Source organism: Patiria miniata, unplaced genomic scaffold, assembly GCF_015706575.1.
Source record: "Patiria miniata isolate m_02_andy unplaced genomic scaffold, ASM1570657v1 HiC_scaffold_5, whole genome shotgun sequence".
Classification (NCBI taxonomy): Eukaryota; Metazoa; Echinodermata; class Asteroidea; order Valvatida; family Asterinidae; genus Patiria; species Patiria miniata.
Window position 1 is genome coordinate 8,154,590 of NW_024037072.1, and position 13,432 is coordinate 8,168,021.

The 13,432-nt window shown below is 39.4% G+C and overlaps 1 protein-coding gene across 2 annotated transcripts; it reads left to right on the forward strand.

Moving 5' to 3' along the window:
• The first annotated feature begins 1,790 nt into the window (after nt 1-1,790).
• LOC119741657 (methyltransferase-like protein 25) lies at nt 1,791-8,765 on the forward strand. Of its 2 annotated transcripts, none has more exons than XM_038217497.1 (7): nt 1,791-2,400; nt 2,843-3,673; nt 5,215-5,469; nt 6,060-6,163; nt 6,612-6,705; nt 7,581-7,727; nt 8,310-8,765. In XM_038217497.1, exons 1-7 carry the CDS (start codon nt 1,876-1,878, stop codon nt 8,391-8,393), a joined length of 2,040 nt encoding a protein of 679 aa, XP_038073425.1. In that variant the 5' UTR covers nt 1,791-1,875; the 3' UTR covers nt 8,394-8,765. The 2 variants fall into 2 exon arrangements, with proteins under 2 accessions (XP_038073425.1, XP_038073426.1); XM_038217498.1 differs by having other exon boundaries at nt 1,792-2,400; nt 5,218-5,469.
• The last annotated feature ends 4,667 nt before the right edge of the window (nt 8,766-13,432 follow it).

The window sequence follows — 13,432 nt, forward strand, 5'->3', positions numbered from 1 at the left end:
TCGGTTGACATACACACCGGGCAATAACACCAGGAAAAGGACTAGAAAAAGGGAGGTGACATGGTACAACCCGCCATACAACAAGAACGTACGTACCAACATTGGAAAGAAATTCCTTCAGATAATAGACAAATGCTTCCCCAAGGAACATAAGCTTCACAAAGTGCTCAACCGGAACACAGTAAAGTTATCGTACAGCTGCATGCCGAACATGAAGGCAACGATCCAGTCAATCAACAAACGGAAGGTAAAACAGGAGGACGACGTCGGTGGTAGAACATGCAGTTGTCCCCGCAATGCCGAATGCCCGCTGAACGGGGAGTGCCTCAGCAAGAACATAGTGTACCAGGCCACCGTCACGAGCGAAGGCAGGAAGGAGGCATACGTCGGGCTGACGTCCACAACCTTCAAGGCGAGACTGGCGAACCACAAGCAGTCATTCAGATCCGAGAGCAAGAGGGCGCAAACAGAGCTAAGTAAACATATATGGGACTTAAAGGACGAAGGGAAAGACTATGAAATCAAATGGGACATAGTTCTGAAAGCACTGCCATACTCTAACGTAAACAAGAGATGCAATTTGTGTATAGCAGAGAAGTACATAATCATATGTAGGCCAGATCTAGGTACACTGAATAAGAGAAGCGAAATCGTCTCCAAGTGCAGGCATCGAGACAGATGTGTTCTTACTTCAGTGACGTAAGCGCGTACTAACTTCAATGACGTAACGCGCGTAACGCGTGCGCGCGCTTGATTCGAAATAAGGTAAGATGCTACTTGTATTCTATTTTTCGTCATTCTGCTGATGAGTGCCTTATGGTACGAAACAGTCTGTTCAGAAAGAGATATGCCAAAGTTTGTTTAACTAATATTCTGAATTTATTGCATGTTTATAGCTCTACAGAGATGTATCGAGCACTGTGAATTGTGATAGAAGACGATTTCATTGGATATATATATATATATATATATATATATATATCCAACGAAATCGTCTTCTATCACAATTCACAGTGCTCGATACATCTCTGTAGAGCTATAAACATGCAATAAATTCAGAATATGAGTTAAACAAACTTTGGCATATCTCTCTTCTGAACAGACTGTTTCGTACCATAAGGCACTCATCAGCAGAATGACGAAAAATAGAATACAAGTAGCATCTTACCATATTTCGAATCAAGCGCGCGTTAAAAGTAGGAAAATAGTAATGCGAAATAACGCAAAAGTATTATTACTGTTAATATAATGCACCTTTAACAACATGGGCATCCGTAACAAGGGTGTCAATGGGGGTGCAGTGGGAAAAATTATGCGCCCCCCCTCCCCCTCCGCCCTCGAAAAAATATGCTATGAAAGTACATGGATTTGAGGAAATAATGTGCTTTGCCCCCGCTCTAGAAAAAAATCCTGGCGCCGCCCATGGTTGCATGCCAGTAAATACTGTATTACTATTGGAGCATTTTGTGGGCCATGAACTTGTGGGTTGCCCAAAAAAACCAGAATGGTGCTAGTCGCGTGAACAGGATCGGACTGCGAGTTTGTATTTTCGTGAAATTTGGATGAAATTGAACCCTAAAATTGCGCTTTATCAAAAGTCATGGAATTACCCCGAAAAACTACCTGAAGAAAAATGAAAGGTGATGAAATAAGCTTATATTTGACGTGTTTTTCAAACACCTTGGAGAGTTGTGAGTATTTTTCCTAATATTTTGGAAGTGGGGTATACAGCTTATGTCTACAACACTATTACACCGAGAGGGCACTGCAGCGCCCTCTCGGGAAATTATCATGTAATGTTCAAGATGGCTGCGCCCATTGAGTGTAAATACGTCAACGAGTGCGACTGTACTAAAGTGATTCGTTGACATCACCATGGCCACTGAAATGAACGGTACAAACCGTCAAAGGGTTGAAAAAATAATTGAGAAGTTTGTAGCGTTCCTAGATAATCATCAGTGGGTTGTAAGAGTAAACACAGTGAGTTTCTTTACGGAGAAAATGTGGGAGTGCGTTGTTGTTCGTCATTTCGGCGATGTAGCTCGGGAAATCGTTCAACTCACGGAGACGGAAATGGCACGCCTCCCTGCCGGTCAGCTACCGCCACCGAAAGACGGTGAAAGAGAACTTTGTGCAATTCACGAATTTATAAATGAATGCGTGGATCATCGATTGGAAAATAGTGGTGTTTTATGTGAAGTAGACAGCGTTTTGAGCCAACTAACTCAGACTGTCGGGAAAAAAGATCATGAACAACGCGACGACAGTCAAAATCAGGAGAGGTCATCCTCATCATCAGTGGTGCAGCCTAAGGCGTTAATGAACATTAAAAAATCACATGAGGTTGAAGAGATGTCACGTTTCACTGCCAAATTGGCTGGAATTCATGAACTTCAAAAGGTGAATCGAGAAAGTTTGACTCATTTAAATGATCGGGTGCAACTAACAACATGAACAAGGGGAGGAAAGCTTCTCCAAAACATTGATGAAATACTGAACAAAGAAAATAGCGAGTGAATTCATTGTGACTTTATTCCAAAGTAGGCCTTTAACTTTGGACCTTTTCATACATGTTATTTATTAAAACGTCTCAAAATTGACATTTTTCTGTTTGTAGAAAAATAATTTAAATAATGTTTTCCGGATCATGCAGAAGATTAAATGCTTTATTACATATTTTTGTATAACTGACATTTGCAACCTTTTGCTGGTCTACTGATTCATGGTTTTGTTTTGACCAGATTCCCTATTTTTTTCCAGATATTTTGAAATTTGAAATTTTGATTGTAAAATGAAAAAGATAAGTGCTTATTTTAAATTCATGTTTTTTTCTCTAATATAGGTGGTTGATATTGGCAGTGGTAAAGGTTATCTCGGGCAGTATCTCTCCTTGCAACATGGATTAGACGTTATCGGAATTGACTCATCAGATACAAACACCCATGGCGCCAGAGACAGAAGTCACAAATTGCAGAAAAAGTGGGCGGGCATTTCACAGCACAGCATGAAGATTCAGCAAAGTTCCAGCAAATTTGAAAATCCAAAAGAGGCCTTTAGAGAAATATACACTAAGCGTACTCACAAGCTAAAGAATATGCAAAGGTTTTTGAATTGTCCGGACAACACTTGTGAGCCTTCAGTAGAGAAGGATTCAAGTGGATCTCAAGGATTGAAGAATATGCCTGGCCAATCAGAAAGCACTTCTGAAGGTTTAACAAGTCAGATGGTGAATGTATTACCTATCAGCCAATCAGAATGTTCATCCAGTGATGTAAATCAGGGGCTACTGAATATGCATCAGCCTGACAGCCAATCACCAGGTATATTGACATCAACTGAGATGACAGACTCAAATGATGGGAGTGGCCTAAGTGAGGACCTTCAACAGATTGATTTATACTCGAATGATGATCAGGATTCTCTACCTGAACAAAAGTCGCCCGTTTATACTTATAGTCAAACTAATCACAACACACACAAGAAAGAAAAGAAACGGACAACCCCTGAAGCGGTAGAGAGTACCGCTGCTTTCAGTACTTCATCGCATGGAAAAAATAACACAACAAAGAATGGATCTCGCTTCTGTTCAGTCACTGCGTTTGTTGAACCAAGCACCAGTCTTGCTAGTGTGGTGTCTAGAAATTCAGAGGAGGCTGAACAGGAAAATGAAGTGGTATGTTGAGATGTAAATAGAGTAATTCAGGACTTGCACGTGATTAACAGGTCACAATAAGGAGACAATGTGGAGACGGAGAGCTACAGATTGATGATGAAGGCAGTCCAATATTGGTCAAGGCGTTCAACGATAGAGTCTGATGATCGCTGGTTGGCTGCAAACAACAGTAGCCGTACACTATGCACTCACACGTACTGCATGAACAGCGACCTCACACAGCTAGGCTACAAAGCAAATCAGCTGGTGCTGAATGAACACCTTGGAACATCCATGGGCCATGGCCTAACTTTTTCGAACAATTTTCGTTATTTTGTCCCTGGATTGATTAATATTGTGTTATATTTCGTGAGCGGACTCCAAACTTGTTGGGGAATGTAGCCACACTATCCAGCTCTCTTTCCATGTAAAATATGAACCTCCATGACCAAGTATGAATAATATAATCTCATCTTTATTTGCATACGAGGTCGTCGCTGGAAATCCAGCGACAAAATAGAGATAAAACAAACACGGATGCTCCAAGGCATTCCTTCAGCACCTGCTGATTTGCATATTGTAGCCTAGCCACGTGAGGTTGCTGTTTGCGTTTCGTGAAGTACGTGTGAGTATAGGGCAACTGTTTGCGGCCAACCATTGGACTATATCGTCAAACGCCGTGACCAAGGCTATCGGATGTCATCAGCTGGGCCTAATTTCATGGAGATGCTAAGCAGAAATATTGCTTTGCAAAAAAAGTGCTAATCAAACATTAGTTAGGGAACCAGTCACAAGCAAGAGACATCCTATGACAGTTTTGCTGGTGATCTGTTTTTGCTAAGCCAAAATATTCAGTGCTTAGCAGATTTCTGTAAGTGGTTTTTCGAAAACCTTTGCTTCGTAAGCATGGGCTGAATGCAACTCAATATGTGCCGTCACAAATTCTATTTTTGAGCAAACAGTTGGTTAGGCTACGCTCTTAAAGAGGTTGTGGAATGCTCGAAAACATTTCTGTCATTTTTTGGGTATATGTAGCCTAAGGTGTGATGATATAATAAAAACGACTATTGTTTCTGCCATGAAATGAGTACAAAGGGTACTTTTGAGAGCTATTTTTCAGGTCCTGTTTCGACCCAAACGTGCAATTTGTGTAAAAGTCGTCGTTGCGGGCAGCAAACAAAACACAGTAAATCGTGACGTAATAAACAGGACTCGTTTACGCTACTCTGCATAGGGAGTCCTGTTTATTACGTCACGATTTACTGTGTTTTGTTTGCTGCCCGCAACGACGACTTTTACACAAATTGCACGTTCGGGTCGAAACAGGCATGACAGGACTTGAAAAAAAGCTCTCAAAAGTATCTTTTGTACTCATTTTATGACAGAAACAATAGTCGTTTTTATTTCATCACACCTTAGGCTACATATACCCGAAAAATGACGGAAATGTCTTCGAGCATTCCACAACCTCTTTAAGCAATGGTCATGGAACGTAGATTCCTTTACACAAAATTGAGTATTTTTTTTCTGATAACTGTTTGAAGTTATTAATTTTCTGTCAGCAGCCATTTATGTTAATTGGCCTGCATACGTGTGGAGATCTTGCCCCCTCGACACTGCGTCTGTTTGTTCACAATGACACGGCCCGGGTGCTCCTGAATGTCGGATGCTGTTACCAGAAACTCTCGGAGGAATTTGAGACTGGGGGCTGGCACGTCCCGGAGACCAAGCCGGAGGCATGCGGATTTCCCATGAGTCACTTCCTGAGGTCAAAGGGCATCAAGGTGACCAGGCCAGCGCGGATGCTCGCCAGTATGGTGAGACACAGGGATCATTGTTGCTTCTGTTTTAGAAAGCGGTTTTTCAGTGGCATTTTATAAATTCATGTCCTTCATTTGCAGACCGAAGAGAAACAGGTTAAAACAAATTTGGAGTTAAAGTGAAAAGATACATGACAGGGTCCTTTAACCCTAACCACCCTGAATCCATCAAAATCCATACCCCTGTTTTGGAGTATTTCTGCGGATTCAGCATATATTGAAAACCAAGGGATTCTGATGGATTCAGGATTGTAAGCCTATAGCGGTACTGCAGGGTTTTGATGGATTCAGGATACCTCCATACTGAGCAGTCACCAACACCAACATTTTTGTGCATGACACAATAGGTGGATTTTGGCGGATTCAGGATACTTTCTAGTAAAAGTGCTCAAGGGGTTAGGGTTAATCCTGTTCGGAGATTAATCTCCAATCAAGTCGTCATTAACGAGTTTGAAGTGCACCCTGAGCCCTGAGATTAAGTCAAACAACTTGGGAAGAGACTATCTAATGCCCAAATTATGCCTAAAATCAAACTGCTTCTATTTCCATAATCCATTTTTGTTCTTGTTTTTTTGGTTCACATCCAGGCTGCAGATAGAATAGCCACATCTCAAGTCGTGCCTGCTATGGGACTGTTCTATCGAAGTGTGCTACAGGTGTTACTCCGAGACCACTACAGACTGCCTACGATGTGCGTAAAATATCAATACCTAAAAGATATTGCTTTCTGAACGTAAATGCTAGACAGCACAATTAGGAGATTATTAACATTTGCCTTTTAATTGAAAATGGAAGTGTTGCTTCCAGCACCGTCGCCAGCTTTGGGAATTAGGGGGTGGGGGGGGTGTGGGCCTCAGTACCTGCTAGGGGGGACACAAGAAAAAAACACAATCGTAGATAATGTTTATGCTTATGGTTTTTGCCGGGCCTGATTGCTTCTCTCTTCCTGTTAAAAGTGTTACATTGCCGAGGTAGAAAATTGTTCTTTGGTGTTGCAGTGATTTAGGGGCAGATATTTGGATTCAGTGACAACTTAATAGACTTGGGGTTGTAAGATAGATTTACATATAGAAGAGATTATAGTTGATAAATTTTCTGATAATTTGATTAAAATTTAAAAATGACGCTTCTCTATTCAGGTCAGAAAATGTTGGAAAGCTTGCTCCAAAGTGTCGAAGCTTCCTTGAATATGCCAGAAAAGCTCTGAAGAAACTCCAGTTTGATGACTCTAAGGTATAAAAACCTTGCTGTTACCTCTCAGTTTTCCTTCATCTGTCAGTCCTTTATTTGTCATCTGTCAGTCCGTTATTCATCTACCTTTTTCCTATCTGCTGTGTATTTTTGTTTCTCCAATTAACCACTTTGCAGCAACTTTCCCATTAACCCTATCCGCCTTGAGTGATTTACTAGGAACCTTCTACACTCTCGCAAAATCCAATGCCATATGGTAACTCATCACCCAAACTGTTGGACTCTGATTATGGTGGTATGCCTGACCCCATGTAAAGCACAATCAGATTACTATGGCAGTCCTCGCTCCAACAGAATCCAACAAAACGTGCAGCTGCATTTTGAAGGGTTAGGGTTAAAATATTCACGAAAAGGAAATGGGGGGGGGGGGCAAAATATATTTTTTTTTAAATAGTAAGCAACAATTATTTCTGAAGAAGAAAAGAGATTCTAGGTAAACCAAAAATATGAAGCTAGAATATGATCAAAATCAACTCTGGTATGATTTGAACTGGTCAAGGCCATCTTTCTCCAACCTTGCTTTCAAGATTACATACAGCATGACAGTACAGAAATACCATTGTGCATAGCTAGCTTAGTCAAATAAATTGAATATTGGGTCTCGAACCGACTACCTGCTTACTAGTGCAGATTCTTACCACTGGACCACCGAGCTTGCTGGGGTCGGTTGGCTGGTTCCAATCTGATATAGCAGCGGGTACCGCAACCAATGTATTTATTCATAGGAAGGCAAAATCCAATATTCAATTTACATCACCCTGACACAAATTTCATCCTGTGAATGGTTTGATTTGCCCAATTACCTTTATTGTGCTATCCATTGATGAGACATAGTCGCATTTGCCATATTCTGATAGCTTTCCGATGTGGAGATCAGCGCCTATGCCGAGCGTTACCAGCCATACTTCTGCCAGCTACAAGCGCTCAACCAACTCAGGGTTGCCCTCTCCCCGACTATAGAGGGCCTCTTCATGCTGGATAGACTCTGCTACCTTCAGGAACAGGTAATATTTCTCAGTCTTGCACGCAGCTGAACATTTTCAATCAAGATCAGTGAGATTCATTGAAATTTTGATTCCAAAATACCTACCCTCTCACGAAAGAGAAAGCTTGTCATTTATGTTCTGGTTCAGAATTTGTACATCAAGTTGAAAATTTGCCCCTTTTCTCTTATCATTTTATCAATAAGTGGGTTTTTTTTATTGGTGGGTGGGGGAGGGTGGTTGTTGTGGGTGGGGGTGGTTGTGGTCTCCAAACTACTTATTGCCACACTGCTAATACCAGAGAACAGTTCCTTCATTAAAAAAATTGATCACTTCTATTTGACTTCTAATATTTGTTGAAAAATGGGGGTTTTTTAAGAGAAAAAAACACCAGACATGTGTCATGTATCTGGATTTGTCTATAGAGTTACATGTACCTACACTTTTGTTTGACTTCTAAGTTGTATTGAAAAAATACCCGTATTATCATCATTAAGCAGCCCCTAAAACAGTAATGTAGCAAGATTGACCGAACCCCTGTACATTGCAATGGGGTTTCCTTTCAGTTCAAAGCTTTATTTTCATCCCGTGTCCAATCCACAGAAGAGCGTCCGTAGTGCAGCATTAGTCCGACTCTTTGATCCCGTCACGTCGCCGCGGTGCTACGCCATCCTAGCCACAAGGTAAAATCGCATTTTAAAGGTGTGTTCAGATCTACCGTACACACCCCTAAACTAATTGGTACCAGTTACGCCCCAATCCGCCCTGCCTGTATGGTTTGGAGAATTCATCAGGGAATATGAAGACATTGTCATACAACGTAATACAAGTGCTAATGGGATAATGGTTTTACCGGATATTAAATTGGCACTCAAGTGGCAGCAAGACTCTGTTTCACATAAGTTGGGCTCTTCAAACTGCTTCCTGAATTTATTTTTTCTTGCCTCTTTTTCCAATGAATGACCAGAATTACAAGCCATTACTGATGTTAAGTAAGATTTGAGGCTTTGCATGTTGGAGATACTAAATAATGAAACATTTGCGGAAACATCATGTGCGAATAATTTCTCAACTAAGAGAATGGTTCTGAAAAAGAACCAGAGTTTATACCTCTGGTTCTTTATTATTCAGAACCATTCTCTTAGTTGAGAAATTATTCGCACATGGTGTTTCCGCAAACCTTTATTTATTACTGATGTTACGCTGGCATGCCGGTCTAACGCTTGTACTCGGTGTTCTTTCGACTGATACGGTGTTTACAACTTGCTAAAATGCATGGGCACCTCAAATGTAAGAACCTTTGAGACGTTGGCATGTGTATTGTCCTTTCATTAATATCTTCTGATCTGTGGTCGATGGATTTTTCCATTTGTCAAAAGGTACCAAGTTAGGAATTTATTACATAATTAAAACAAAAATGGAAATAAATTGCAATTAATGAAACACAATTTTAAGGTGCAAACAAAAGAGTACACATTTTGAAATGAATATACCGGTAATTCTATCTTTGCAAATATGTTCTTTCGTTTATTTAAATACAAACAAACAAAAACCCAGGCAGGAGTCATTCATTTATGTACAAAATGTTCACTTTTTATTGTAAAATGATAAACCCTGAGCATAATTGAAGCAACGACTGTCTCGCCATACGTAAGTGGAGTTTTCAACACCAAGACTGCTGGTATACAAAACTATGCAGCAAAATGTGTACATGTACATATGATTTACAGCAAGTATAATGGACCAAAACTCTCTATGTCAAGGATTACATCAGTTTCTATTTATAGCCCAAATGTATACACATTACATCATTTTTATTTATAGTCAGCCTGTTGCTTTTTTTTTTAATCATTTGATTTTAAATGTAAGTAAAATTATATGTGGCAGTGATATGATTATTATAAAGTTTTAACAGCTATTTCAATACTTTCTCCATTTTAAAGGTATTTTTTTTTACATAATAAGGTGAGGAATTCAATTTACAAGATAAAACTATTTTAAAGTAGATTTGTTAATTTTTTTCCAGAAGCAATTTTATAATGTAATAAGTAGTAATTTGCCACTTGTCACCACAAACTGTGCCTAAAGTCACATGATCTTTTACCCAAAATATATTTTTGCCAAAGTCAGGTGACGGTTTGTTTAATTTGTGTCACAGAAAATGTTTATTTTCCCCAACTCTATTTTCTGTTTTTCATGTGTTTCATCTGTCAACTGAACTCTAAGCCATCTTTTTAATCCCAGTCTTAAATAGGAACCCAACTGCATCAGTCAAATCCAATCAATTCTTTGTACGCAAAAATTGGAAATGCCTCCTTTGAAGTAACAATTGGTGGGCTCAATCAATCACTCAAAGAATTAAACTTATGAGCTGTAAAAACCAAAGGTCCCCCCACCCAAGCTTAACCCTCCAGATGTGCAATATTAAAATGATATTCTATTTTTAACCAAGGATTAATATTATAAGGCATTAACAAACTAAAGGAAATCAGGCTATAGAGCCCTGTTCATCCCTGCCTCGATTTTGAATAAAATACGACTTTATGCTCATTTGTGATGACAGGTGACAAGGTGGAACACCGCTGTACCGAACACCGCTATACCAAACATTCGGCTATACCGAACACCATGCTTATACACCATGAACAAAACGTACTAAACATTGAAAAAGTCGAAAAGTCAAAAGTTGAAAAAGTCAAAAGATTAACAAAAATCTGCCAGGTATATTCAATGCTATTGGGGCCATGTTTAATGCCCAAATGTCAAACGACCCATGGTGTATCGGTTTGAATGTTGATGAGTGATAGGTGGCTATTATTTCCACAAAGAAACAGAAGAGAAAAGCCACCTGTTGCCATTTTAAGTACCGGCAGCTCAAAATCGCTATACCGAACGATCACTATTACGAACATTTTCTGTGGATTCTGTGATGTTCGTTACAGCAGCGTTCCACTGTGATATCCAACAAACCAAGAGCATCCAATATGCCTTACTTACACTGTGATTCATGACCACCCAGTAAAAATTCACTGTATGTTCATTACTTAATACTGTATGTACCTCCATTACAAACATTGATTTGAAAGCCACTGCACAAGTCAATTGCAATAACAAAGCCTTGCATTTTACAGAGCAGGGAACGAGGGGCTCAAAATAAACGGGACAATTGCTCGTCCGGTTAATCTTTTCCACATTTGCTGCTTGAAGGGAACTGCAACGCCGCAAGCTAGATTTGTCATCAATACTTTCATCTGTACACCGTTGGAGTACAGTGTCATAGGACACTACTATAGATGATTGGTGGTTCTGTGATAAGGAATTGGGCCTTGTGTTAAAAGATATACTAAACAGTCTGGCTATGGGAGTTCGGTTACACTTTTAGATGAAAAATCAACAGATTCAAATTTCCATCGTGACTTGTAAGTGGAGCTTGTTATTAAGATATCAAACAGTTTAGATCACATTCATCAATTCGAAGTTATTACATGCATCAACATGTCCTTAATTACATTTTCACTTTTTTTTCATAATTTTTTTTTTTTTAAAGAGATGTACATCGACATGTACATCGACGTTTACAATTTTTCAAATCTTATCCTCCATCTTGTAATGGCAAAGGAGATTACAGACAAGGAGTTTTGGATCACTTCCCTGAATCATTAATAACATGCTATATGATGACTAATTGGTTCCGTCACGGCCATTACACTTCCTTTCATATTGCTGGAATTGCCCGTTACTAAAATGTCCACGCAAGGGTTCGGCTCAGTTAAAGGGAAAAAACAACATTTGCAAACATCAAAAAATAAAACTACCAAATCATTTTGAAATACCTTGCTGGACTGTTAGTGAATGACAGTGTAAAGCATCCTGTAAAAACATGGCACCTGGTACACTGTCATTTTCAAGAAAAGTGGTATTTTTGTATCAATTTCCAACGCTGGTCGGCCGACCAGCATTGGAAAACACTGGCTTTTTTTCAAATACTGGCCCCAATTGACCATCGCACTTGTTTTGCAATCGATTACACACCTATGACCGGGTACAACCCAGCTAGACTGGTTCCCTGACCTTACAATTCCCCAATGTATGTAAACTGCTCTGTTTCTTCTTATATGGAGTCAGGGAACCAGACTACAGGAAAATGATTGTTTTTCTTGGTTTTTATAGCATTTTCGAACCCAAAACCTCAAAAAAGTCAGTGTAACTATATTTGCTATATATTTCCAACCCCCCAATTCCATCCATTTCTGAAAATTACAGCAAAAGCAAATGATGTATATTCCCTTTAAGGCTATCAAGTTAGCAAATGAATTTATACATTTATTTTATGTCTCAAATGCCGCATGCAAATAATGTCCAATGTGCAGCATTACTTTAGTCTTGTAATCTGAGAAGCTGAAATGCTCAGTTATAAAAAAAAAAAAAAAGAAAGAAAGAAAGATATAACAGCCATGTAAAAACAAGTGGTTGGTGGCGGAACAGAACACAAATCCTATTAGCTATGTCGTATAAATTAGTCTACAGTTTAAAATGCATGCCTCTTATTTTTTGTATGTAACTTTAACTCCCTGGCAATAGACCAAACCATTAGGTCCAGTTCGCTGCACATGTCGGGCAACAACACGTGGGCCTGTCCAATACCACACTGCATGTGTCGGCCGTGCACGCATGTCAGAAACACCTTTGGGCAGGACTTAACGGAACAGTCTATTATGCTGGGACACAGCCTTAAAGAGGTTGTGGAATGCTCGAAGACATTTCCGTCATTTTTTGGGTATATGTAGCCTAAGGTGTGATGAAATAAAAACGACTATTGTTTCTGTCATGAAATGAGAACAAAGGTTACTTTTGAGAGCTATTTTTCAGGTCCTGTTTCGACCCGAACCTGCAATTTGTGTAAAAGTCGTCGTTGCGGGCAGCAAACAAAACACAGTAAATCGTGACGTAATAAACATGACTCACTTATGCTACTCTGCATCGGGAGTCCTGTTTATTACGTCACGATTTACTGAGTTTTGTTTGCTGCCCGCAACGACGACTTTTACACAAATTGCACGTTCGGGTCGAAACAGGCATGACAGGACTTGAAAAACAGCTCTCAAAAGTACCTTTTGTACTCATTTTATGACAGAAACAATAGTCGTTTTTATTTCATCACACCTTAGGCTACATATATCCGAAAAATGACAGAAATGTCTTTGAGCATTCCACAACCTCTTTAACGGAACAGTCTATTATGCTGGGACACAGCCTTAAACTATTTCAACTCAACACTGTATTTAAACTGCCTGCATAATTTGGGCTCGTGCTTGGATATTAAACCCTATACATGTACATGAGGCTCTCTGGCAAAATGAGACAGAACTGGGCAGAGTGAAGCAAGCTTTTGTGGTTATTAGGAAAGAGAATAAAGTTCTCCTCACAATACTGTTTGTTGCACTTCAATGGGACATTCCATTGTCGAGTAATGGCTGTTTAAAGTTTGCATTTACTGACATGTCAGAAAAGTAAAATACTGAAAAAAGGCCTTTAAAAGTTTCGGGTTTTGTGTTCGTGAAAATGAAAGATGCCATTTGTTTTTCCTTAAAAACAATTTTATTCCACAAATATTAGACTATATAAACGCATGTGTAGTAGACATATCAAAGATTACAAATATGAATAAATTTAAAAATCGAGACAAAAAATCACCCCGATTTCAGTTTGTTTTTAAGCATTTTCCT